Source organism: Petaurus breviceps, unplaced genomic scaffold, assembly GCF_028583685.1.
Source record: "Petaurus breviceps papuanus isolate PSGF00001 unplaced genomic scaffold, PetGlider_PUasm1.0 90977, whole genome shotgun sequence".
NCBI lineage: Eukaryota > Metazoa > Chordata > Mammalia > Diprotodontia > Petauridae > Petaurus > Petaurus breviceps.
In genome coordinates this window covers 43,440,396-43,467,538 of record NW_027187391.1, presented here as the reverse complement: position 1 = coordinate 43,467,538, position 27,143 = coordinate 43,440,396, and the positions used below count along the sequence as shown (strand labels likewise).

The 27,143-nt window shown below is 38.4% G+C and overlaps 1 protein-coding gene across 1 annotated transcript in view; it reads left to right on the top strand.

Annotated features, from left to right (window-relative positions):
- The window catches only part of LOC138153195 (uncharacterized), a 201,182-nt gene that overhangs the window by 94,566 nt on the left and 79,473 nt on the right, over positions 1–27,143 (top strand). Inside the window, exons 26-29 of the mRNA XM_069077336.1 lie at positions 2,650–2,699; positions 5,749–5,925; positions 15,882–15,999; positions 19,025–19,190. Coding sequence (XP_068933437.1) covers positions 2,650–2,699; positions 5,749–5,925; positions 15,882–15,999; positions 19,025–19,190 — 511 coding nt within the window. The remainder of the gene's footprint in view (positions 1–2,649; positions 2,700–5,748; positions 5,926–15,881; positions 16,000–19,024; positions 19,191–27,143) is intronic.

Sequence of the window (27,143 nt, the reverse complement as noted above, 5' to 3'; positions counted from 1 at the left end):
AGTCAGACATGACTGTAACAACTGAACAACAACAACAACATTAAATGTTATGGCTTGCAAAGAAAAGGAAAATGGCATAACATGATAAAATAATTATTTTGCCAGAAGTCAGGACACCAGGGTTCTAGTCCTGGATCTGCCATTAACTTATTTGATATTAATCAGTCTTTATACCTCTCTGAGCCTCAGTTTCTTCATCTGCAAAAAGAAGGGGGTCTGGAATATTTGGGACTTTTAATACTTTTTTCTTAATTTTATCTTTGGCAGATGCTGAGCTACACTTTTGTGTATGTTATGGGTCCTTTTAGCACTGACATTCTGTGGTCCATATAATTCAGATGCTTACTTTGTCTTAGTGTTATTTATTTTCCAAATTGTACTGTGGGGCAGCTAGGATGGCATAGTAGATAAAGGAACAGCCTTGGAATGAGAAAGAACTGATTTCAAGCCCTGCCTCTGTCACATACTAGCCGCATGACTATGGACAAGTCACTTTAATATTTTCAGTCCTTCAAAAAACTCCCTAGGAACATAAGTGTCCAATGATTTTTTGATCTACATTCTTGGTGAGAATTCCATACTGGGACTCCCCTATACAGATGAAATCATGACCAGCCCTCCAAAACTACAACAAAAACATGGAAATTACTGAAATCCACATTAATTTACTAACAAGAAATGACCAAATATTTTCTTTTGAAACAGAATACAGACACACATACATATAGAGTATGCATGTATGTATATATGTGCACATAAACACAGACATGCAATAATATATGTATATATTCTTATACGTGTGTGTGTATAAAACCTGTATCTTCATTGGTGTAAGGAGCTCCCAATGAGGAAACTTCTCCTTACCAATGTAGATGAGCACCTGCTTTGCTATTTAGAGTCTTCAGAGGGTTGCCTGGGACACTCACTGAAAGGTTAAATGATTTACCTGGGATTACCTAGTGAGTATGTGTCAGAGACCAACCTTGAACCCAAGCCTTCCCAGCTTCAAGGTCAGCTATCTAACCACTATGAGGTGCTGCCTTTAGGTTCCCTAAGTAAGTGATAATTCCCCCCTGGGGTGGGGGGGCTAGAATGATCCAGAATGGTGTTCATAGCTTTGGGTGCAACTGGGGGGCATTGAATAAAAAAGTAAGGGGGCAGTGGAAGTATAAGGAAAGAAGAGAAGAAAATTTTGGTAAAACTGTTTGTACATGTTTCATATGTTGTATAACAGAGTTAAAGTCCTAATGATTACATTGTTTTCCAAATAAACACAAAATGCAAGTTATAACCATTCAGTGGTCAAGTCTTTGGACAGGTCTTAACAAGCAGGTGTTGGCAGGCTAGTGTGCTGTGCATTGTCTCGAAGTCCAGCATGCATCAGCAGGAATATGTGCGTATAATGACTTGTTTACAATATGATGCTATATAGTTAAATAATACAATATTGGATCATCAAAATTTCAATGCAGGGAAAACCCCACAACTTTACAATAAATTATTACATTTAAGATGCATCATTTAAAAAATAAATTTCATATGTTTTTGAAACAATGCAGATTTTTAAAAAAACATTAAAGGGATAAAGAAAGAAAATTTAGCGTGGGTACTGAGCAATTTTTTTTTATGGGGGCAGTAGGCCAAATAAGTTTGGGAACCTTTCATCTATATCTAATCTACATCTATAACTGTATCTCCATTCATGTCTAACCCCCTCCCACTGGAATTACCTGGACTCTACCCTGGGGTCCTTAGGCTCTGAGAGGTAAGCCTTATCTTACTTGCAGCCAAGACCCCACTTGACAGCAATTACCAGACCGTGCTGCTTCCTCTCTAACCATTCTACTTCACCTCCTCCTGCCAGGATCACATGGACTCTGCCCTGAGGTTACTGGTCTATGATAGGTGACTTTTTACCTTCTCTTGAGCATTCCAAAGCTCCTATATCACTTCCTGGCTATTTCCAAACCATGTTGCCTTACACATTCTGCCTCCCTTTCAACCCTATTTCTAGCTCTTCTTTATTTGTTGGATTCCTCCATGAGAAAGAAATATCCCTGAGGACAGGTGCTGTCTTACTTGCTTATATTGGTATCCCTGTGCTTTGTATAGTGCCTGGAACATGGTAAGCACTAAATAAATATTTTATCATTCCTCATTCATTTATTCTTGGTCACTGATTAACTATAAAGGAGGCAGAGGAGGGGCAGTGGATAGAACCCTGGAGTCAGAAGGACCTGAGTTCAAATCAGGACTCAGATACTTACTTAGCTGTGTGACCCCGGGCAAGTCACTTAACTTCATTATCTTAAAAAAAAAGAGAGAGAGAAGGAAGGAAGGAAGGAAGGAAGGAAGGAAGGAAGGAAGGAAGGAAGGAAGGAAGGAAGGAAGGAAAAGAAAAAGCAGAGGACTCATATAGGCAGAAGCTTTTCAACAAGTGAAAAATGCCATAGACTTATTAAATGACCTCCCAGAACACATAGTACCAGGAGTATATCAGAAGTCCTCCTTAGGTGACTATCAATGTCATTGCCTTGGGAAAGAAGAATTCAGCATTCCTGTGAGATTTTTAAGTCTGTGTATGAAGACAGGCAGTTGCAAGTGACAAGTACAGTTGACTAATAAAGGAAATATTTTCTTTTATCACAGGATGAAATTGGGAGAGTCAAGCGGGAAGTGATTGTAGAATACTGTCAGAAGTAAGTGCCATGTTTGGAATTTGATAGAAGTCAGTACATAATACCCTAGTGAGTTCTGTGCTGTACTTGAAGTTGATAGCATTTAGATGCAAGCAGGAATCAATACTCTGGTAAATGTTTTAACAACCAGCTCTCAAAAAAAATGTACACAGTACATACTTTTAAGTTTAATCTGCATCATTAACATTTTCTCCATCACTTCCCAAGTCTAGACAATAAACAATACATTAAGTCAAGTCCTAATTTGTAGTATTTGCCGATTTCTGAGGTGTAAATGCTCACACTGAAAATTTAACAATTAACTCTCTAGAACTCCATCACATTTCTTGAGGTATTCCTAAAATTTAGGAATTTACATTTAACTAGATTCCTATCTATTCTCCCATTCCTACCCTTACCCTTCCTATCATCAAAACATACCTTCTTGGCCATCACTTTCTTATACATTTTGTCTTTCACTATTGGAATATAAACCATTTGAGGTCAGGGATCATCTTGCTTACTTGTATTAGAATTTTTTGGGTGCCATTTCATTACCTTGTTATATACATACATATACATATGTGTATTTATATATACACACATATATGTATGCTTTGAGATGTGTGTATGTGTGTGTGTGTATGAAGAGACAGACAGACAATTTGGTTACATGGAGGGGAATGATGGCAATTACCAGTCTTCAGACTTTTTACACTAACTGGAAATAAAAGAATATTTTTCTATATTGCATAGCATTCACCATCAGATTCTGTAAAGTACACAGTAAACATTTAATTCATGCTGTTCCATCTATTCTATCCCATGCATCCAGATAAATAAATCATCTGAATGGTTCCTGCTAAAATTCAAATATTTGTTTGGTCTTTAACAGCCCATCTTGTCCTTCCCTCTTCCTCTATTAAGCGTTGGATTGAAACAAACAACTGATGTGTACCTATTCTCCTTTGAAAGATCTCTTATAAAAGATGGAAAGGGGATTCCATCAAATTTTCTAGGATAGCCTATAAGATGTATTTTGATACAGGATTCCTCGTTATTTAATTTTAGATCTAACTAAATTTTAGATTAAACTAAACTTAATATAGGCCAATTTTCCCTTCTTCCTTCTTCATTACATAAGGTTAAACCTGGATTTGTGTGTTTTTGTACATGTATGTGAATGGATGTGTGGATGTGTATACATATATGTACTAGACACACATACATACACACATATGTATCCCTTTCTCCATCTAAGTGTTGATAGTTTTATATGTGTATAAATATATGTGTGTGTATATCCCTTTAGCCTTCCAAGTATTGATGCTTTGAGATGTGTGTATATACATATAAATATGTACACACATATACGTATATATACAAAATATCCCTTTAGCCTTCTAAGTGTTGATAGCTTTATATGTGTATAAATATGTGTATGTATGTATTTCACAATTGTGATACTGACTATGAATATGCAGGTGTATTCCCAGATTTGAATCACAAGATATAACAGACTCTCCACATGAAAGATAGAACCAAAACATTTATTCAACCACTAGAAAGCCAAATCCCTACACCATAAAGCCAAATCCATCATAGCAACAAAGAGATTATTATTATACACAATAACACTGCAGAGGGCACTGCCATCCCAAAGCCTTCCCCCTACAAAGGCCTTCCCACAAATGAATACTCATAGCATGCTGCCTGCTTCCTCTCTTTCCCTCAGCATTAACTGTTCTCACTATCTTCCTCTGGGCTCTGCTCCACTCTTTACAGCTCCACCTATTTGGCAAACTCCTCCCACCACAGACTCATGTGATTCAGGTTTCCATATACAGTATGTATATCCCTTTAGCCTTATAAGTGTTGATGCTTTGAGATGTGTGTATGTGTACATATACATATAAATAGGTACACACACATATATATATACATATATATATATACAAAATATCCCTTTAACCATCTAAATGTTGATGGTTTTATATGTCTATAAATATGTCTGTGTTTATGTAAGCATGTATATCCATTTAGCCTTCCAAGTGTTAATGCTTTGAGATGTGTATGTGTGTATATACATATGAATATGTACACACATATACATATATATATATACACACACAAAATATTCCTTTAGCCAAGTGTTGATGATTTGGTGTGTGTTTATTCTTTTAGTCTTCTAAGTGTTGTTGCTTTGGTGTGTATGTATGTATATATATATATTCATATATGTATATATGTGTATATATGTATATACATATATGTGTGTAGAGAGCTGATAGGTAGAACAGTGGATAAAGTGCCATGCCAGAACTCAGGAAGTCTCAGCTTTCTGAGTTAAAATCTGGCTTCTGACACCTACTAGCTATGTGACCTTGGGCAAGTCATTTAACCCTGTTTGCCTCAATTCCTCATCTATAAAATGAGTTGGAGAAGGACGTGGCAAACCACTCCATTATCTTTATCAAGAAAACCCCAAATAGGATCAGGAAGAGTGTACCATGACTGAAAAACAACAGAACAGCTAATATACATACATACATACATGCATGCATGCATGCATATATATGTATGCATGTATGTGTGCATGTGTATCCTTTTAACCTTCTCTGTGTTGGTGTTTTGAAGTGTGTATATTCGTATCTATTTATCTAGATCTAGATATATAGATGTATCTGTGTATCACTTTAGTCTCCTAAGTGTTGATGCTTTGTGGACTTCCTATGGCAAGAAGTGGGCCAAGAAGGGTAACTGGTTCAGCTTGTGATCTTTGACAGTAGAAACTGCATCAAGGTTGAGTGAAAAGCACAGACTTCCTTGAACTGTAATTTGGTTACAGTTCATGGCACTTGAGAAATCAACCTGTTACAGCAGAAAGAGATTTGACTCTAGCATTCAGAGGAACACGGTTCAAATCTCACTTCTGACCTTACTGTCTATGGGACCTTAGGCAAGTACTTAACCTCTCTGGGCCTCATTGTCTTCATCTATAAAATGAGGCCCATCTAGATTTCTGACCCTCTTAGCATATGGGACCTCTTCTTTTGAACTTTCTTCACAGGTTGAATCATCGTATGTCCCAATACTCTCTCAGAGGGCAGATCATTGCTTACTGCAACAGCCTGAGAGCCCTGTTGGAGGACTTCCCTACCATCAGAAATACCTTCTTCATGACTGGACAACCACAAGAAAGAAAGAGAGAGAAGGGTGCCAAGGAAGGTGTCCAGGCTAATCCCCGGTGGGTAATTTCTTTCCAGTCCACTTTCTGTGTTTTAAGCATGTTGGAATTTGTCCTGAAAATCCTCCTTCCTGGACCCTCTCACCATGGCTGTCAGTCTCGTTAGATTTTTTGAGAGTCTATGCAGAATCAGATCACCAGGGACTTTCCCTCCCCAGTGTTGATCTACTGCTGGTGGCTTAAGATACAATTGCTAGTTGTTTGGTTGGTGGTTGGTCTAGAAGGACCAGTGAAAGTCTGAACTCTAAAGGAAAAAGCATGTCTTTAGTTCCAAGCCCTTAAAGGCTTTCTTCATCTGTGGGCAGTTTTGTTGCTTTTCTAATGTACACAGTTTCCTTTTCCCTCTGGTGAGCCAAGAGATTTTCAACAATGGACAGTATTATTAAATCCAGCAAGTCAAATGTGCCGATCTATCATTCAATAACAATAATAGTTGACATTTACATAGTACTTTAGGCTTCTCAGAGCGCTTTGTAGACACTCTCTCATTTGATTCCTGTGGGATGGATACAGTTGATGTGGCTGACCACTGGCCACTCAATTTTCCTTCCGCAAGATAGAAAAAAATAAGTCTGGGGGAGGTGGGGAAGGGAATTAATATTTAGAAATGGTAATGACTATCCTGAAAGGCAGCGTGTTATAATAGATTGAGAGCTGGACTGAGAGTGAGGAAGTCATGGGTTCAGCCTCTGCTGGTCTGGTTCCCCTGGGCTTGGCTGCTAACTGTGTCTGGACGAAAAAAAGAAAAAAAGTGAACATTCTGGTAATCTAAATTAGTCCTTAGATTACCAATAGTTTCATGTTTTCTAAAGAGTTCATTATGCATTTCCTGAGCTGAGTGGAAGGGCAAGTAATATCCACTGCTAAATGGCAGAGCACATAGTGTTGGACTTGGAGTCAGGAAAACTCATGGTCAAATTTGGGCTCAGACTCTTACTATGTGACCCTGGGCAAGCCACTTAACTACCTGATGACCCAATTTCTTCATCTATAAAATAAAGATAATAATAGCACCTACTTCCCATGGTTGTTGTGAGGGTTGAATATTTTTTTTTGTAATTTTATTTGTAAAATTCTTTGCAAATCTTAGAGTACTATATAAATGCTGGCTATTATTATTATTATTATTCCCATTTTCTTATGGACAAAAAATAAGTCACAATGGGTATAAATTACTTATTCAAACTACATAGCAAATCAGTGACAGAGCAAGATTTCCAACCTTTGGTCTTAAAACTAGTAATGTTGCTCTGTCCATCTTCCTAGACCAGGGGTGGGGAACCTGCAGCCTCGAGGCTACATGTGGCCCTCTAGGTCCTCAAATGTGGGCCTTTGACTGAATCCAAACTTCACAGAATAAATTGCCTTAATAAAAGAATTTGTTCTATAAAACTTGGATTTGGTCAAAAGGCTGCACCCAAGGACCTAGAAGGCCACATGTGGCCTTGAGGCTGCAGATTCCCCACTCCTATAGACCTTTCAAACTTAAGCCTCCTATAATTCATGGAAGTGGGTGGAGAGTTAAGGGTATAACGGCAGCCTGGCATAGCCAGAGCAAAAGCACTGGGTTTAGAGTCAAGAGACCTGGATTTGTTCCCAGCAATTACCAGTTGTGTGATTGTGGGCAATTCATCTAACTTTGTGAGCCTTAGATGTCTATAAAATGGGGATAATAATACTTATGCTCCTTGCCTCACAGAGTTGATGTGAGGAAAGCACTGTGTAAACCTTAAAGTGCTCTATAAAGGCGAATTATTACTCCTGAGTAGTACAGTAGTGGAGTGGATAGCTTGCCAACCTTGGAATTAGAAAAACTTTTAGGTTAGAGTCCCACCTCAAAATACATTTTACCTGGGTGATCATGTGCAAACCATTTTACCTCAATACTATACCCTGAAGATAACCAGGTGGTGTAGTGGATAGAGCACAGGGACTAGAATCAGGAAATCTAGCCAGGCACTTATTAGCTATGTGACCTTGGGCAAGTTGCTTAACCCTGTCGGCCTCAGTTTCTTCATCTGTACAATGAGCTGGAGAAGGAAATGACAAACCACTTTGGCATCTTTGCTTAGAAAAACACAAGTGGGATCACCAAGAGTCAAACATAACTGAATAAGAGCAGCTAACTACAACTCAGACAACTCTATAGGACTATCAGTAGAGAGAGTTTCCTTCTTAAGAGTGCCCCACACTGAATAAATCCCAGTTCTGAACGCTCTACTCTGAAAATCATGATTACCATTGTTATCCTCATTTTCATCTTCTATGCAATGGGAGTCTACATAGAAATATTTGGTCAGGCAATAAGTTGACATCCTACTATTGGTTGAACTATCTGGGGAGGTAGGTAAAATGATTGCTTTTTGTAAATAAATAAGAGCCTTGAAAGGATGTCAATCAGTCAGTCAAAAAACATTTATTAAGTGCCTACTGTGTGTCAGGCACAGTACTAAAGACTAGGGATACAAATATGAGAAACAAAGACAATGCCTGCCCTAAAAGAGCTTATACTCTAATGGAGAAAAGCAATACAGGAAAGAAATCGGGGAAGGCAGAGAGGCTTGGTGGAAAAACCAGAAAAGTCCAAAATGAGTACAGCTGGAAGAAAGCATCTTCCAGGAAGGGCAGCAGCAAATAACATAATGGAGATAATATGTACTTCATCTCATTCCCACATAATTATTCTTGCTTTTTATAATTATCTTTCATTATTTCACTCATAATATTTCATTATTATTGTTGTAATCTCAATATTCAGATAGAAAATCATCCTAGGACCAGTCACTATCCTGCTATTATTCTTCCATATTTAATGTTCTGCAGCCTATTGTACAGGGGAATAAAGGAACCTTTTTTTGATGGTTGAATGAAAGTACTGGGATAGGGCTAATTATAAGTTAACTGAACAAATTATGGTAATATGAATGTAAGGAAATACTATTGTACCATAAAAAATAATGAAAGAGACAGTTTCAGAGAAAACAGGGAAGACTTGTATGAATTAATGCAAAGGGAAGTGAGCTGAACTGGGAGAACAATTTATACAATGATGACAATGTTATAAAGACAGAATGTCAAAAGACTTAACTCTGATCAGTGCGATGACCAATTATAATTCCAGAGACCAATAAGGAAGAATGCTACCAACTTCTGGGTGGAGAAGTGATGGACCCCCCCCCCCCGCCCCAGTGCGAGGGAGAGAAAGAAATGCTTTTTAATTGGAGAAAAAGTTTAAGAAAATAAGATCATAAAATAATTACCAAAAAAAAGTATTGGGATTTAAGCTCATCCTCTGTAGGTTCACTGAAAGTATCTTCAATACAACTCTAGCAGCAAACAGGACAATGGGGATGATATGTACCTCATCTTACTTCCACATAAATCATTTAGTTTATCAACTCAAATTTATTAATACTGGAAGGACCAGGCTCATTAACACAAAAATTTGCTTGACCTGATGTTTTTTCTCTAGTATTTCCTGTGTGCCCAGCCCTATGTCAGACACTGGGGATACAACAAAAATGAATGAAACAAACCCTATGCATGAGAAGCTTATACTCTAATGGGAAAGTTACCAATCCACATATAAGTATGTATAGAATAAATACAGGGTACTTTTGGAGGGGACGTACTAGCAATTGGATAAATCAGAAAAGGCTTCTTGTAGAAGATGATGCTCAAACTTAACCCTGAAGGGAAAGGATTCTATGAGGGCGTGTTAAATGTATTTTAGGCATGGGAGATGACCAGTGCAAAGACTTGGAGATAGAAGATGGGGTGTCTTGTGTGAGGAGCAGAGAGGAGACCAGATTGACTTGGCCAGGGAGCGTGGGAGAGGGAGTAATGCTCAATGAGGCTGAAAAGATAGCTTGGGTACAGATTGCTAAGGGCTTTAAAGCTAAACAGAGGGGTTTATATTTGACTCTAGAAGCAATAGAGAGCCACTGGAGTTAGGGGAGTGACATGGTCAAATCTTCACCTAAGGAAAATCATATTGGCAATAGTGTTATTGTTATTAATATTATTATCTTGTTCTCATCTTCTTAATGGGATTCAGATAGAAATGGCATTCTTATCATTATCATCGTCATTATTGTTATCATTAACAGACCTATGCTGTTAATGCTTTGTTTCCTTCAAATAATTTGGATGGAACAGAATGTGGAGTGTTGACTACATAGCTGAACAAATAAGCAATTTGCCTGTCACCAAAGAGAAGGCAAGAGTATCCCTGTGGGGAGTGTTTTTTTTACTACCTGTAGGTTCAAAGTTCTTTGAGAATAGTTTTCCCTCCCCCTGCCACATGAAACCAGAAAGAAAACTATTTTTTTTTTCATGGAGAGCCTAGGATTCTAAATAACCCAGTCTGTAAGGAATCATCTGTCTGTTATAGAGTATTGGCTTTTAGGTATCATTGGTTGTCAGCCATTTCTGATATGAAAGAGTTGTGAATTATTCTTTTCTTTAAAAAGGCTGACATGTGAAACTATCTTCCACAGTCCTCAAACTGCCCTCATCTTACAATTCTTGGCTATTATAGAGAATGTGGAATGGAGGGGGTGGGGCAGGAATGGACTAGGGGCTAAAGTGGTTCCCTTGTCTCTGATAGGAGGCCCCTTTGGGCTTCCTCTTCTTCCTTGTACTTTGTGGGACTCCCAATGCAAAAACCCACTTCTCTCTATATTCTGGGAGAAGCAACTCTGGGAACCTAAAAGTCATATAACTTGTTCCAAATAGCAGCTGCACGGGTGCCTCTGCCGAGCCTGGATTGTTCTCTTGGGTTCCCCCAGAGTTATGGATATTTAGTATATTCTGATATCTGCTGCCAAAGTTCTTGGCTGCTGGGGATTGGGCAGGAAGCGTCATAGCTGGTCCTTCCAAAGTAGACAGAAATCCAGAGCAAGGTTGGAAAAAAAAATGATAGGAACTAAATTGGCAAAAAAGCAAATGGTACCACTTGGAAATATGTCCTCTGCACAGGGAGCATTTGTGCTTCTCATTCCTGACATTAGCCAGAAGCTTATTCCATCCACTGTTTAGAAAAGCAAGTGGAGTACAGATGTCATTCTCTCATCCTGTAGCCTGGCTGTAGTCAGACATTTGTTCTTCCAGAGGGATATATTTCCGCTTTTTTGGACATTCAGTTTATTTCTCTTGGGTTCTATCCATGTTACAGTTGAACGCAGCAAACAAAGGCCTCAGCACAAGCCTGAGAACAAGACTAGATGAAACCAACTTAGGTCTGCTATAGGACAGGAATAGAGGGAATCTGTGACAGCTAAGAAGAGAAACTCATCAAATTGAAACTCATGGAATGTCGGAGTTGAGAATTACCTGATGAAACCTCCAGCAAAACGGAGGCTGAGCAGAAGTTGTGCTATTTCCAGGGCTCTGCTGGTTTCAAACAAAGACAAAACAAAATTGGTTGGTATTTGATTGATGGTCATACATATAATTAATAATATGCTAATTTTAATAGTATCATTAAATCTTATATTGACTATTGTTATAATCAATGGTGTTATTAATCAGTAACCACTATGTTATTGATTAATGACATCATTGATGTATTAATGATTGAGTAAACCAGTACAAAACTGGCTATCAGTGTGGCATGTGGTCATTGCTGGTGGTGGACATCTAAATGAAAGCTGATCCAGCCTGTGTCATGAAGAACTATTCCACAGACATTGAAAATAAAAGAGAAATGAATGTCACAGGGTTCCCCAGTGTCTCTTACTTCTGCCAAATAAAGAAACTCTGAAATATATAAATATGACTTCTGGATAAACTTGTTTGCTTCCCAGGGTAGCCACACCTTAGATGTAGGAGGGCTCTGGTATTGCATCTGTGGGGAACTCCTCTTGGGGCAACTCCCTCCACCAAAACAGATGGGCACATTCTCTATAATTTGCAATCTAAGGAAGTTGTCCAGGGCATTGAAAGGTTAAGTGACTTACCTTTGATCACTCAACCAGTGCATGAGGACAGGTAGGCCACGAACCTAGGTCTTCTTCCCTCCAAAGTTGTCCCTCTCTATCCACTAAAGCAGGGTTGGGGAACATGTGACCTCACAGCCACATGAGACCCTCTAGGTCCTCAAATGCAGCCCTTTGACGGAAACTTCAAGTTGGGATTCAGTCAAAGGACCATACACTAAACCATGCTGCCTCAGTTAAAACGTTGGGTTTGCTTTTTTAATGGAAAAAGCTTGATTTACTGCAGTTCCTGGAGAATCCTTTTTATCCTTTGTAAGCAATGCACCCCTTCAACTTCTGGTAACAATAGTCATAACTCCTAGTACTATAGCACATCTATTTGCTTACATAGCATTCCCTTTTCATGGCTTCCTCTAAGAACATAATTCTAGGTTTGGCCTTCCCAGTCCTGGGGCTGTTAGAGAAAGAAACAAAACCCTCTCTCTCCTTCCTCTTTCTCACAATGGTGAAACTTGTCTACCTAAAGTCAAAGTCCCCAGTTCTAATGTCAGCAAAATGATGGTTGAGTAGAAGTTATTCTGTTTCCAGTCTCTCGGTTTTGAACAAAGGAGAAACATAATTGGTGTTTGGGGCTTCCTGTTGATGGGTAGCCATAAATCCTATTATTAATTATTTGTTCTTTGTTAGTAACAGAAACAGTTCATCCATATTATTTCCAATAATCTCTTTGGAACAGACCCTGTAGTTCCCTGGGTCTATTATTTATATGTTTTTTCATGTTTCTTCCCAGTTATGCTGCTTAGCCATGAGGTCATCTCTGCATAGCACCAGCCTCAACCTTTTTTTTTTTGCCCATAATCCCCTATAATTCTTGTAATATCCTTCCTACTACCGTGTTTCCCCAATAATAAGACACTGTCTTATTAATTTTTTTGGATAGAAAAACACCAGAGGGCTTATTTTCAGGGGAGGGCTTATTTTAATGAACATTGACAGCAATTTTAATAAACAGGTAAATGTGAACAAAAAAATGTACCTTTATTGAATAATGAATTCAATAAAGAACAGAATGACGTGCTCACTGCTGCAGCTCTGATTGGATGCAGCTCAGAGCGCGGCGTGCATTTCACCCGGGGGGGGGACAGTGCATACAGAGGGTACCGTAATGTAGCGTGTAGCGCAGGGGATCACCTTCACTACAGTAGCAATCTCAATAGGGCTTATTTTCAGGGGAGGGCTTATTTTAGAGGAATCTTACACAGTAAGGGGAGGGCTTATTTTCGGGATAGGTCTTATTATCGGGGAAACACGGTAGACCATTCCCACTTCTTGTTATGATGCTCACATGGTAAGTGGCCACTCTTCTCTTTTCCAACCTGGACCTTCCTTAGAGCCATAGACTGTTAGTACTTAATCAGACCTTAAAAATAATCAAGTCCACCCCAACCCTTTAGATAAGGAAACTGAGGGCTGGAGAGGCTCACACTATTTCTTCTGGCTATCATGCCTACTCGGTAAATGCTAAGGTATGTGGGGCTCAACATTTCATACAACTCAGTGAGCTCTGTGAATTGGTTCTCTGGGAGATTGCCTTTAATCCATTGGAATGAGAAGCACCTCTCCATAGCCTCTTTTACTGAAGGCATTTTATTCAGGCCCCGTCCTATTCCTAACATAACTGGAGTGATATATCTAAATGTATCTTCTACCTATTAGCAGGCAGTTGGGGGATGTGGGAAGATAGCCAGCGGAGATCTTATCTCTCACTTTGGAGCTTAAGAGAAAGGCAACAACATGGTTAAGTGAGAGGTTGTGACTAAACCTACCTTTCCTCATTATGTCAAAACTGCAAGAAATGCAGCAAACACAATAAAAAAAACAATCATTAAGAGTTAGAGTCTTTAAAGTGCAAACAAAAGATACTGAAGAAAAGAAAACAAGTTTGAATAGTTGTTTTAAAAAGGACAAATGTTGATGTGACATTAGAGGGCTGATTTAAAAAACAGCAACAGCTGAATAGGGAGGAAGAACAAGACCTAATGACTTGTGTCTGGGCTGGAAGGGGAAGAAGAAACATGTGGAAGAGACTTAGCCTGAACTTTTCCAGGAAACCTAAATACAGATATATAGTATTGCCTTTTTAAAAGGAAAAAATATTGTGACAGTATTTGATAGAGCGGAAAAATGAACTTAATTGTCAGAACCATGACTCTTAATGGAGTGAACACACTCATAAAATAAGAAAGGACAGCAGAATAGATGAGAAAGCAAAAGCCAACAATTTACTGTATACAAGAAATACAAGTAAAACAAAGATTTATAGTTTTAAAATTAAGAGGTGGAGCTGAATCCAAAAAAAGCAAAAGTGAAAACTATAATTCAGTAGTAAAAATAGACATAATCACAAGAAACTTTGAGGCCTAGCAAGGCCAATATATTGGGACCTAGTAAGCCTCTGTGTCCAAATCTAGTGCTTTTTCTATCATACCATGAATAGGTTTTTTCTTTTAAATTTATTTAGTTTTAGTTTATAACATTCAGTTCCACAAATTTTCAAATTCCAGATTTTCTCCCTCTCTCTCTCTCCTCCCCCCTTTCCCTGCCCCCATGGTGGCATGCAACTTAATATAGGTTCTACATATACCTTCATGTTAAACATTAGTCAAGTTGTAAAGAATAATTATAACCAATGGAATGAACAACAAGAAAGAAGAAACAAAACAAAGAAGAGAGAGAGCAAGTAATTTGCTTCAATCTGCATTCAGACTCTGTAATTCTTCTCTGGATGTGGATATCCTTTTCCATCATGAGTCTTTTGGAGTTGTCTTATAACCTTGCAGTGCTGAGAAGAGCCCAATCTAATCATGATATGTCTGTAAAAGTGTACAATGTTCTCCTGGTTCTGCTCTCCTCACTCAACATCAGTTTATATAAGTCTCTCCAGGTTATTATGAAGTCCATCTGCTCCTAATTTCTTGTAGCACAATAGTATTCCATTACATTCATATAGCACAATTTATTTAGTCTTCCCCTGATGTGCATCCCCTTGATTTCCAATTCTTTGCCACTGCAAAAGAGCTGCTATAAATATTTTTGTACATATAGGCCCTCTTCCCACTTGTATGATCTCTTTGGGATATAGCCCTAGAAATGATATTGCTGGGTCAAAGGGTATGCACATTTTTATAGCCCTTGGGGCATAGTTCCAAATTACTCTCCAGAATAGTTGGATCAGCTCACAGCTCCACCAACAATGAATTACTGTTCTAACTTTCCCACATTTTCTCCAACATTTATCATTTTCCTGTTTTGTCATGTTAACCAGATAGGTATAAAGTGGTACCTCAGAGTTGTTTTGATTTGCATTTCTCTAATCAATAGTTTTTTAGAGCATCTTTTCACATGATTATAGATAATTTTTATTTCTTCCTCTGAAAACTGCCTGTTCATATCCTTTGAGCATTTATCAATGGGGGAATGACTTATATTCGTATAAATTTGACTCAGTTCTCTGTATGTTTTAGAAATGAGGGTTTTATCTGAGACACTGGTTGTAAAAATTCCCAATTTTCTGCTTCCCTCTTAATCTTGGTTACATTGGCTTTTTAGTGTATTCAAAATTATCCATTTTGCATTTTATAATGCTCTTTATTTCTTGTTTGATCATAGATTCTTCCTTCATGAATATGTTTGGGTTTGGTTTTGTTTTTTTTTTTGGAGGGCATTTGGGGTTAAGAGACTTGCCCAAAGTCACATGACTAGTAAGTGTCAAGTGTCTGAGGTCAAAATTGAACTCAGGTCCTCTGACACCAGGACCGGTGCTCTATTCACTGCACCACCTAGCCGCCCCTCATGAATAGTTTTTAATACTTGCCTTACAAAGTTGTTATAAGAAAAGCACTTTGTAAAACTTAAAGGACTATAGAGTAGTTAGATCATCATTATACAATTATAAGGTTCTTTTATTGTTTAAATAGTCTGTGCTTTGAGAGTTGAGATCTCCCTCTAACATTACAGGAATTTTCAGCTCCGGCCACGATGCTTGCTGTCTTCTGATGGAAGAACCTTCCTCAATTTGTGGTTCATACCCCATTACTTGGAGGTGCTGATCATGTTCAAAACTCTGCCAGAAAAGGTTTGTATTTTCTTTTTTTGACTTTTTAAGGGCATTTGGGGTTAAGTAACTTGCCCAAGGTTACACGACTAGTTTTTTTTGTGTGGGTGTTAAGTGTCTGAGGCTGGAACTGAACTCGGGTCCTCCTGACTCTGGGGCCGGCATTTTTACTCACTGAGTCACCTACCTGCCCCAAGGTTTGTGTTTTCTAAAAGACTGTGAGGAAAACAATTTATTTTTATCTTACTATTCAGCGTACGCATATATAAAACAAGACCACATTCCTCAGTTCCATCAAGGTCTGATTTCCAACAAACACCAGGGATGCCCAATGACATCTTTCCCTAATTAGGTGGCATTTTCTCACACATACCAAATATTATTTGTTTGCTTTATTATAGTTTTTCTCATGCCTTGTTATTTCTTTGTTTCTTTTGCTCTTTCCAAGACATTAATGTTCTTTTCTCAGGCTTCCAACATTCTTTAGTAATCCTTGGTTTCCTACCAAATTTTTTTTTTTAAGGAAAGAAAAGAAAACCCAGACCCCACCCCTGAGTCCCAGAGGATACATGTAGCTGGGGCTACATACATAACTCAGTTGTGTATTGCTTTGGCAAGGTTGATCTGTGACTTTGAGAAACTATGTCATTGCATGTCCATAAAAGGATGGATGCAGTACAGAAGCACGAGACACTACTGGATCATAGATAGGCCAGCATCTCAAACTCATAATGTGCAACACTAAACTAATTATCTCCATGAAACCTTTCTTTGCCCCCACCCCCAAGTGCTAGTATTCTCCCTCCCAAACTACCTTGTATTTCATTACTTTGTATTTATGCTCTTTATAATTTATTCTGCATATGCTTATATATGTATTTGTTTCCTCCCCTGTAAGAATGTAAGGTCCTTGAGAGTAGAGATTATTATATTTTTATTGTATCAGTATTTTTAGCATCTAATACAGTATGTGACACACAGGTGCCTGACAAATATTGATTGGCTGATCCCCCTTCTCCTTTCCCCGTAATTCCCAATTCCCACTGATGGAGCCACCATCCTCCCAATTACACGGGATCAATATCTTGGAGTCCTCTGTGATGTCCTCCCTTGTACCTTATATCCAGTCAAATACCATGTCTGTCACAGTATCTTTCCTATTCAACTTCCCCTTTCTTCTCCTACTTCTACTCTCCAAGTTTAAGCCCTTTTTGCCTGCTGCCTGGACTATTTGTCTTCATAATCTCCTAACTGTACTCCCAGCCTCTCACCTCTCTCCTATTCAGATCATCCTTACTGCAGATATCTAAGTAATCTTCCTAATGTAACCACTCTGATTATGTAAAAAAAAAAAAAACTATCCCCGCAATGTCCGGTGGCTCCCCATTGCTTGTGGAATAAAGTAGAGGCATCAGGTAGTACAGTGGACAGAGGACTGGGCCTGGTCTCAAGAAGACCTGAATTTGAATCCAGCCTTAGACCTTTACTAGCTGGGCAAGTCATTTAGCTGCTATTTGCTTCAGTTTCTTCAGCTGTAAAATGGGGATAATAATAGCACCTAGCTCACAGGGTTGTTGAGAGGATCAAATGAGATTATTAGTAAAGTTCCTGGTACATAATAGGTGCTATGTAAATGTTTATTCTCTTCCCTTCCTTCCTTATCCTTTTTCAAGGCCTTGTTCCACAATCTGGTTCCAGGCTCCTTTCTAGCTTCTTTTTTTTCACAACACTGTCCTGCTTATTCCCTAAGTTCTGGCCAGAAATGTTCTTTGTTCTCATTCTCCTCTCTCTCATCTTTATACCTTTGCTCACAACATCTTCCATTCTTGGAATGAACTCCATTCAACCAATGCCAATACAGTCCTTCCTTTTCTTCAAGACACCTTCTCCTCCATGAAACCTTTGTTGACTGACCCTTATCCCGACACCACTCACATCTCCCATTTGAACTGATTTCTACCATATTATATTTCTCATAGCACTTTGTCTGGACTTCTCCTTTGTATCCCACACTCTAATGTCACAATTATTTATATTAATGTTTTCCTCCTCCATTAGATTGTAAACTTCTTAAGAATTATATCTGTATTATAACTGTTTTTGTGTCCCTGGTGCCTAGCTCGATGCCTCGTACCCAATAGTAACTTTTGTCACATGATATCCTTTAGTTAAATATATACTTCCAAAAATGCTGAGTTCAGAGTTTTCTTTTTCTCTTTTCTGAATGAGGTCTATTTGACCTAATTTGTGTTTATTGAAAACACAATCTGTTACAATACTATAATTAGTTGTTCTTTTTGTTCACTTGTTCTTCATTTAAATATTAACATCAATTAATCAGTATTAGTGTTTTATTTGTTATGTATGGTGATGGTGGTGGTGATGTTGATGATGATGATAATGATGATAGTTAACATTTATATAGTACTTACTATATGTCAGGTGCTGTAGTATAAGTGCTTTACAAATATTACCTTACTTGATGCTCATGACAACCTGGAAGTAGGGACTAGTATTATCCCCATTTTACAGATGAGAAAACTGAGGTAGACAGAGGGTAAGTGACTTCCCTAAGGTCACATACAACAGGTGTCTGATGCACTTTTTGAGCTCAGATCTTCCTGACTCTAGATCCCATACTCTTATCCATTGTGTTACATTGCTACAGATTGCTGACCCATCCACAACTGCCTGTCCTGTTCAGAACTTGTTCATATTTTCCTATAGGACCATTTTCTAAATACTGCTGCGGATCCTCTTTCGGGTTACACCAAATTTTCCAGAGGCCTCCCTCTATGTATGGATACCAAGTGGCTATATCCACATAACCAGCCCATTTTCTTTTCCAACGATCCAAAATCCCTATTTATTAATTGGATGGTCTTTTTCCCCTGAAGATATTGCCCAATACATACTGTGATCAATATGTAACTGGATGTTTTTAGGGAGTATACAATTGTTCTTAGTCATACACGATTGCTTAGGTTTTTGCAGGTGATGTGAAGCCTTCCTAAAATGTTTTGCCATGTATTGATCTTATTCCTAGGAAGCCTTTAGGGCCCTGAAACTCACTCTGAGGATTATAGCGCCTCTGCATGACATAGTCGCCTATCTCTTCAGTTTTGCTAAACTTGGAAGTGGCAAGGAATGTTTTGATTTTCCTCTAAGTCCCAAACCTCTAAAAGCTGACTGGGGAGGAATTGAAGGCATTGGTAAGTGGCAAACATATCATCTTTAATTTTGTTTGTTAAGCATGCTTGTGGTTTCAATGGTATATGGAGCTCCTGATGAGGAAATTCTTTCTAACAGGGCAGCTTGGCACCTTTTGTGCAAATTAGAAGGTTAGAGGAAATTTTCAGGGGACACTAAGAGGTTACAAAACTTGGCAGGGGTCACAAAGCAAGTACACATCAGCAGCAGGGTTTGAACCCAGGTATCCAACACTCAGAACTTTTCCAAACCATTACCCATGCTCGCTCTGTCTGGAGGGCCCTTTATTCCCTTCCCAATCTTGACTGATTAGTTCATTAATTCAACTCTTTTGTTGTTGCTGTTCAGTCATTTGTAGTCATATCCTACTCTTCGTAACTCCCATTGAGGGTTTTCTTGGCAGAGATGCTGGACTGATTTGCCATTTCCTTCTCCAGCTCATTTCATAGATGAGGAAACTGAGGCAAACAGGGTAAAGTGACTCACCCAGGGTCCCACAGCTATTAAGTTGTCTGAGGTCAGATTTGAATTCAGGAAGATGAGTCTTCCTGACTCCAGGCCCACACCTAGCTGCCTGTTGAATTCTACACTATCTTTTATTCTCAAATCTCCTACTCCCTTGTCCCATTGCCACTCAGTCTGTGAAACTCCAACCCTGTATTGCTCCTACTATCTTCTTCCTCCTACACTCCAGAAATGAAAGAAGTCATGTAACAGTACTAACTAGGCTCACTACAGATTTATGTTTTCTAATCTCACTCGGACCCTGACAATGGTAGCAAAACAGTCCTTTTGCTATTCCCACACACAATGGTTGTTCCAAGCCTTCTCTCTATAGCTTCCCACAACAGCCCTTCCTGCTACCTTCTCACCTGAAGTCCTTGCCTGAAAATCTTACTAAAATACATTGAGGCCATTCAGTGAAAACTTCCTCTCCATTGTCATCATTCTCCAACATTTTCTTCTTTCCTCTAGTGACTGATGAATAGCCCTTCTCCTTGCCAAGACTAAGCCCTCTACATGCAATCTTGGTTTTACCCCCTTCTATCTTTGCCAGCAGATTTACCCCGTCTATCATCCCTTCTCTCTCTCTCTCTCTTTCCCTAATCTTCAATCTTTAATCATGTATTGGTTCTGAACTTGCTGCTTAAAAACACACCCAAGAATCCCCAATCCTCCAAAAACCCCAAGAAGAAAAAACCTTCACTAGACCCCACCATCCCTGCTAGCTGTTGTTCTCATGTGGATACACTGATTTGATGGTTGTCCAAATTGTTTTTTTTTTTTTTTTACCATATAGCAGCCAGGGATTTAAAAGAAATAGAATTGGGGTTAGAGAGGTGGGGTGGCTCAGAGGAAATGAGGGAGTGTTTAAACTGAGGTAATGGTCAATTTAAATGTATTTTCTTTCTATTCCCCTTTGGCTAGAGATTCATGGAATCTGTGTTTATGGAAGAACTCTAAGTTGGCTGCAGAATACAGTTCTTGGATTCTGCTAGCTAAGCATTGTGGGGAGTCATAAATGAGAGTACAGATGTGGGGAAGAGGCAAGAGCATGAGTGTATGTGGAGGATGAGAAGATGCCTTGTAGTCTACAGGAGGCATTGGGAGTGCCAGGAAACTTTGCAAATTTAAGAGACAGAACAGAATCAATAGAGAAGCAAAAACTTTTTAAAAACTATTTTAAAAATCCTGTGTTGCAACCCCAAAAAAGCCCAAAATTTAGTGTGCTTCTAGATCCTTTCCCCAAGATTAATTTTATAATATGATTACTGTGTTTGCCACTGAGACTAAGAAAGATTTTAGTAACTGCCTAACATCACACAAATAATAAATGGAAAATCAAGATTTGAACCCAGATCCTCTGAGTTATGTTTTCCAATTGAACCACATTGTAGAACCCAGAGTAGGAAACACTCTGATACTCTTCCTTTTATATCACACTTCCTATTATATCACACTGTTTCTGAAAATAAAATATAATGTGTATGACTTCAAATAGCTCTGAGGTTGATAAAAAAGAGTAGTACATATGTATAGACGACTGTGTTTGTCTACCTCAAGTGATAAGAAGGGCCAATAGGAACACCATTAGTAAGACTGCAGGGAATTTAAGGGAAGAATGTTGGAGGCAGGTCCAGGCTTTCTACAGAAGGTTAATAGTGGAAGTCTAGAAAAAATCTGGGGAAAGAGGCAACCAGATATGTCTTTCATCCTCACTTTCTCTGGGGGTGTATGAATGGGCTGGGACTGAACAGGACAAATGTGTAACAAGATAACCAAAAACCCAAGGTAGCCAACACTAAGAGCCAAATGACATATGAATGATAAATGCTGTAGAAATTTGAGAAAAGGAGAGATCCTCGTGGGCTTAGGGTGGTAAAGAAAGGGTTCATCATGAAAGCAATATCATGAATCTAGACCAGGTTTTCTTAACCTTTTTTGTGTCATGGACCTCTTTGACAGTCTGGTGAAGCCCATGGTCTGCCTTCTCAGAATGTTTTTAGATACATAAAATAAAATGCATAGGATTATAGAGGAAATCAATTATGTAGCTATCAAAATGTTTTTTTAAAATAAGTTCTGGACCCCAGGTCACCTTAGAGGTCATCTAGTCCCATCCTCACATTTTAAAGATCAGAAAACTCAAGCACAGGGAAGTTAATTTATTCAAAATCCCATAGGTAGTAAATGTCCAAGATGACATTTGAAGTAAGATCCTTTGACTCCAGAGCCAGTGTGGTCTTTCCACTGAATCATGAAATGACTTGATGTTTCAGGCCTATTCGCATATACTAAGTACTTTCACTCTTCCAACTCTTTTTGTTGATTCTCTCTTTCCCTATAGAAGGACTCCTGGGTGCTCAGAACTGTGTCATTCGAAGAGAGCCTACATTAAGGTTGTCTCATCATTATCACCCGTATGCTGCTGTCATTGCTTTTGAGGGCATCAAGGTCTCCCAGAAGAGCTCACAGCTTCAGAGCCCAAAGCACCATATGTGTGACAGCTTCCAACCAGTTTCAGTAGCCATTTACTTTAGACTCCTATGAATCAAAATTCCATTCAAAAGATAAAACCAATCCATTGAGTTCACAGTAGGACTCAACTACAGACTTTCCACAATCAAACTTAATTTCTGACTCACAGGATCAGAGATTTTACTGGGACCTTAAAAACTGGGCTAAAAGACAGTCAGTAAATGTTTAAAAACTGTCTCTCTGAAAAAAATGTATACATGACAACTTTTAAGTTTAATCTGCATAATTAATAATTTCTCAAGTGACCCTGTACAATCAATAGGATAATAAATCAAGCTGTGATTTGTAGTGTTTGTTGATTTCTGAGGTGTAAATGCTCACATACTTAAAATTTAACCTTGGGCTTGCAAGCCAGTTTGATCTGGTTCCAACATACCCCTTGCACAGAGGTCACTTAGTCCAGCTCCCTCATTTTACAGATGAGGAAACTGAGACCCAGGGAAGTTAGACTTGCCCATGACCATACAGGGGGAAAGTATCAGAAATGGGATTTTGAAACCAGATGCTCTGAATGTACCAAGTGTTCATTCCATTCCATTCCCTGCCAATGCTCACTGCATTAACCCACTCACTCTGACCACACTTCTAATTCTCCACCTGTTCTCTACTACATCCTTGACACACACCATTACAAATAGCTAGGGACTACATTTAGTAATACCATACCAGCCAAAGATCACCAGTCAAGAAAACACCTTGAAGCTCTTTTAAAGTCTAGAAAATAGCTAACAGTTATAGGGAGGTATAAAACTTTCTTGGCTTCCTTGTTTAGCTCTTTAGTGTTTGACTTTCAAGACCTCAGAGTCTCTCAGTAAGGCCCTGGAAGACAGGTAGAACAGAGATAAATGCAAAGGAAGTAGAAATAGGTGGAGAAACATGAGCAAAGTTCAGGGAATGATGAGTAGACTGGTGTGACTGGAGTGGAGGATTTATATGGAAGTATAGAGGGGAATGAGTTTTGGGGGAGCTTGAATATCGGTTAATGAGTTTATGTATTTCTTCTACTTTGTATACTCATAATTAGAAACCCTAAGAGAGAGTGAAAGGAGTGATAAAGAGGGAACTGTAGGTGATGTGAAAACAAAATTAAAATTTACTTCTAAAAACTAGAAACTATTCCAACACAGAAGGCCCAGGTTTTCCTGGGTTTGCTATTAGAAGCACGTGCCTTGGGGCAGTGGATAGAACACCAGCCATGGAGTCAGGAGGACCTGTGTTCAAATCCTGCCTCAGATACTAGCTGTGTGACCCTCAGCAGGTCACTTAACCCCAATTGCCTCCACAGAAGAAGAAAAAGAAGAGGAAGAGGTATGTGCCTTTGCCACCAGAAGTGTTCAGAAATGTACATCCCAGAAAGAGGGATATAAATTTGTGTGCTTAGCTTTCCTGAATACAGGTAGCAAATGAATGGGGTCCAAAATGCCAAATTGCAAGATAATCAAATAAAAAAGATGTTGACTCCATTTCTATACTAGTATAGGAGGAAGGAAATAATAGCACATCAAGATTATAAAATACTTTTTTTTCCTTAAGATGGTAAAGTAGCAATGTCAATCTATATGTAAATCTGTATATGCTTCCTTTAATCAAACTTATAGCTATTTGAAGTCAAAGAAATTGAATTTTCTATCTTCCCAATAGTATATAGTTCAGCATAACGGAAAAAATATTTGGATTTGGAATCACAAGATCTGAGTCTCAGACTGGGCTTTACTATTGACTCTAGGATCTACTACTGACTCTACTAAATGACTCTAGGCAGATCACTTAATTAATCTCTCTAAGCCTCAACTTTCTCATTGGGAAAAATGAGTTTATATACATATGTTTATATATATATATGTGTGTGTGTGTATGTATATGTATATAGAGATAGATAGATAGATAGATAGATAGATAGATAGATAGATAGATAGATGCCTTTTTTGTAGAGGTGGGGACAAATTTAGAAAATGTAGATGAAAGTGCTCTGTCACTTATGAAGTGCTATGCAAATATAAGTTATTATTGTAATCATAATGAATGACATTTTATTTTTTTTTTCAAATGCTTTATTAACTTCTGGTTTACATCATTCATTTCCACCAGATTTTGAGTTACAAATTTTTTCCCCTACCCAATGCCCCAAAATAGCGGTCCCACAGGATATCCCCTCCTCTAATCTGCTCTCTCCCATATCTTATCCCATACCCAATGAATGACATTTTAAAAATATGTATCTTTCAATAGTATTTCAGTTTGGAGATTCCACCTACCTTACCAAAGTACAGTATACAAATTCTTCAACCTGGCATTCAAGTGACTCCATCACATGGCTACAACTTACCTTACCCAGTATCATTTCACATTATTCCTCTTTATATGCTTTATATTTCAGCCAGATTGAAAAGCTAGTTGTCTACTGAACTTGGCATTCTATGTCCTGTTTCCATGAAGTCATGTCTGTTTCTCAGCATTAATTATTTTCTTTCAAGGCTGCTTTGAAATAGTCAATCAACAAACATTTACTAACATCTGACTAGCCAGGTATTGGGCTAGTGGTTAAGGATATAAAGACAAAAATGAAACAGCTCCCTGCCCTCAAGGAGTTTACACTCTATCCCAAGTGCTATCTCCTCTGGTGAAGTCTTTCCTGACTCCCTACCCTCTACCTCAATCCCTGATTTTTGGTATTTTCTTCCTCTTTAAATTATCTTGTATTTACTTATCCATGTATATCTCCTTGGCATAACTTAAGCTATTTGAGGTATGGAACTCTTGCTTTTGTCTTTGTATCTCCATAGTGCTTGACACAGAGCTGACTTTTAATAAATGCTTGATGTTAAATTCAAAGCAGTTCTCAGAAGACATGACAAACCTCCTTCCATACTCTCTCCCTTTAAGTCAGAAGCTTTATTTGAAGTCCAGCTGCAATTCAAGATGGAAGTGGGCTCTGGAAGGAGAGTGCGTGTGTGATATCCATTTATTATTTTTTTAAATTTTATGTAATATTCTATTTTTCTCCAATTACATGTTAAAATAATTTTAAACATTTTTTTCGGTTTTCAATTCCAAATTCTATCCCTCCCTTCCCGCCCTGAGATGGTGAGCAATCTGATATAGGTTATACATGTGCAATGTGATATCCGTTTAAAGAAACTAGGAGGCTATTAAAAGCTAAACTGCTAATGCTTCATGCTTATGATTTTGGAACACTGGAAGACAAATGAAGCATAGAGTGTGTTGGCTGCATATGTGAAGATACGCTTTCTTTTATTGCTTTTTTTATTTACTGCTTGATGAAAAGGATTTCCCTCTTTCCCTACCCCCATGTATGTACCTCAAATATCACTCCCCTTTTTGGTAGAAATATCTCTTAAGAGCTAGTAAGATCACGAAAAGATTAAGAATGTAGCTAAATTATTTTGAGTCTCTTGGAAAACCATATTGTTTTCCGGTGGTAAGGAAAAAGAAATCAAATTCACATTAAGTTTTGGCTACTGACTTCTCTTGAATCAAAATGGTGCACTAATCAAATATTGTATTCATCTTGGGTACCTGTGCCAAAACAAGGAAGGAACAAAAGAAGAGATGTCTTGACACTGACTGCCCAGGGTTTGGCATGTTACCCATTTGTGTTGGTCATCTGATCTGAAAGCAGAGACAATGTTGACATGACTGCAGGAAACCCAGGTTGGAGGCCAGGATGATGCCCATGAAAGAATAGGCCATCATTGAAAGATAAGGCAATGTGGACCTCCCCATGATAATTAGTTTTCAAAATCCTCTTCCTCTCCCAAGAAACAAGGTTAAAAAGACTTTAATCTCCCTTTTAGTTAGCTGATGAAAATGTTGAGTACTACTCCAACTCTGTCCTGAACGCTCAGATAGAGTTTCTTCTCCATTTTCTTCTTCCACAGTTTTTACACTCTCTACCTCATCCTCTGCCCCCCTGCCCCATTCCCCAACACAGACACATACCCTGGTCCCTTCATTTTTTCCTCCAACATAGGATGAATGGGTTGCCTTAATAAGGATTTCAAATTGATATTGGGGCAGGGGGTCTAAACTCTATTTTGTACCATGGTAACATCTGGCAAAGCCTATCAATCCCTTCTCAGATTATTTTTTAAATGCATAATTGGAGGAAATCCTTAATTTTAGAGATTTAGTTAGATATATACATATTCAATCCTTAACTTTCACTGAAGTAGCTGTACCTAGAAAATGGCACAAAAGTAAAAAACACAAATGTTTATACTTTGAACCTATGAGAAATAGAAGGTTAGGTTCTTGTGACCACCAAAAACTGTAATCTTTAGTTAAAGATTGCTGGAAAAATATACTTTTATGCATACAATTCTTTATAACAAAACATGAATCCTGATTATATGCATTTTTCCTAACATGGTATACAAAATAAAACTGGTAACATGCAAAACATTTTTTCTCTCTAGTAATTCCCTAGAATTTTATGCTAACATCTCAATTAAAAAAAAACAGACAAAACATTGATTTCAGACAATATTCATTTTTCATAACACATGAATTCTGCAGCACCATAAATGCTATACAGTAAATAAAATTCCTAAAACTAAAACATTTTTAAACCTGAATGTTATATCTTCCACCATGTCAGATGGCAGTGTGGGGGTATTGTACTGTATACTATACTGCTGTAAACCTCTCTACCTTGGCTGAACTCTAAAAACTAAGGGAGAGGTTGCTGGGACTTTAGTCACTGTTGTCTGAAGCTGTGACTGGTGAGCTCTTGACCTCACCTTCTATCCCAAAGGACTTGCGCTATGCTTTGGGGGCATAATTGCAAAACAAAACTTGAGTTTTAAAGGCAAACAGAAGGGGTGGCCAGGTAGCACAGCGAGTAAGAGCACCGCCTCCAGTGTTGGGATGACCTGGGGATCAAATCCGGGCTCAGA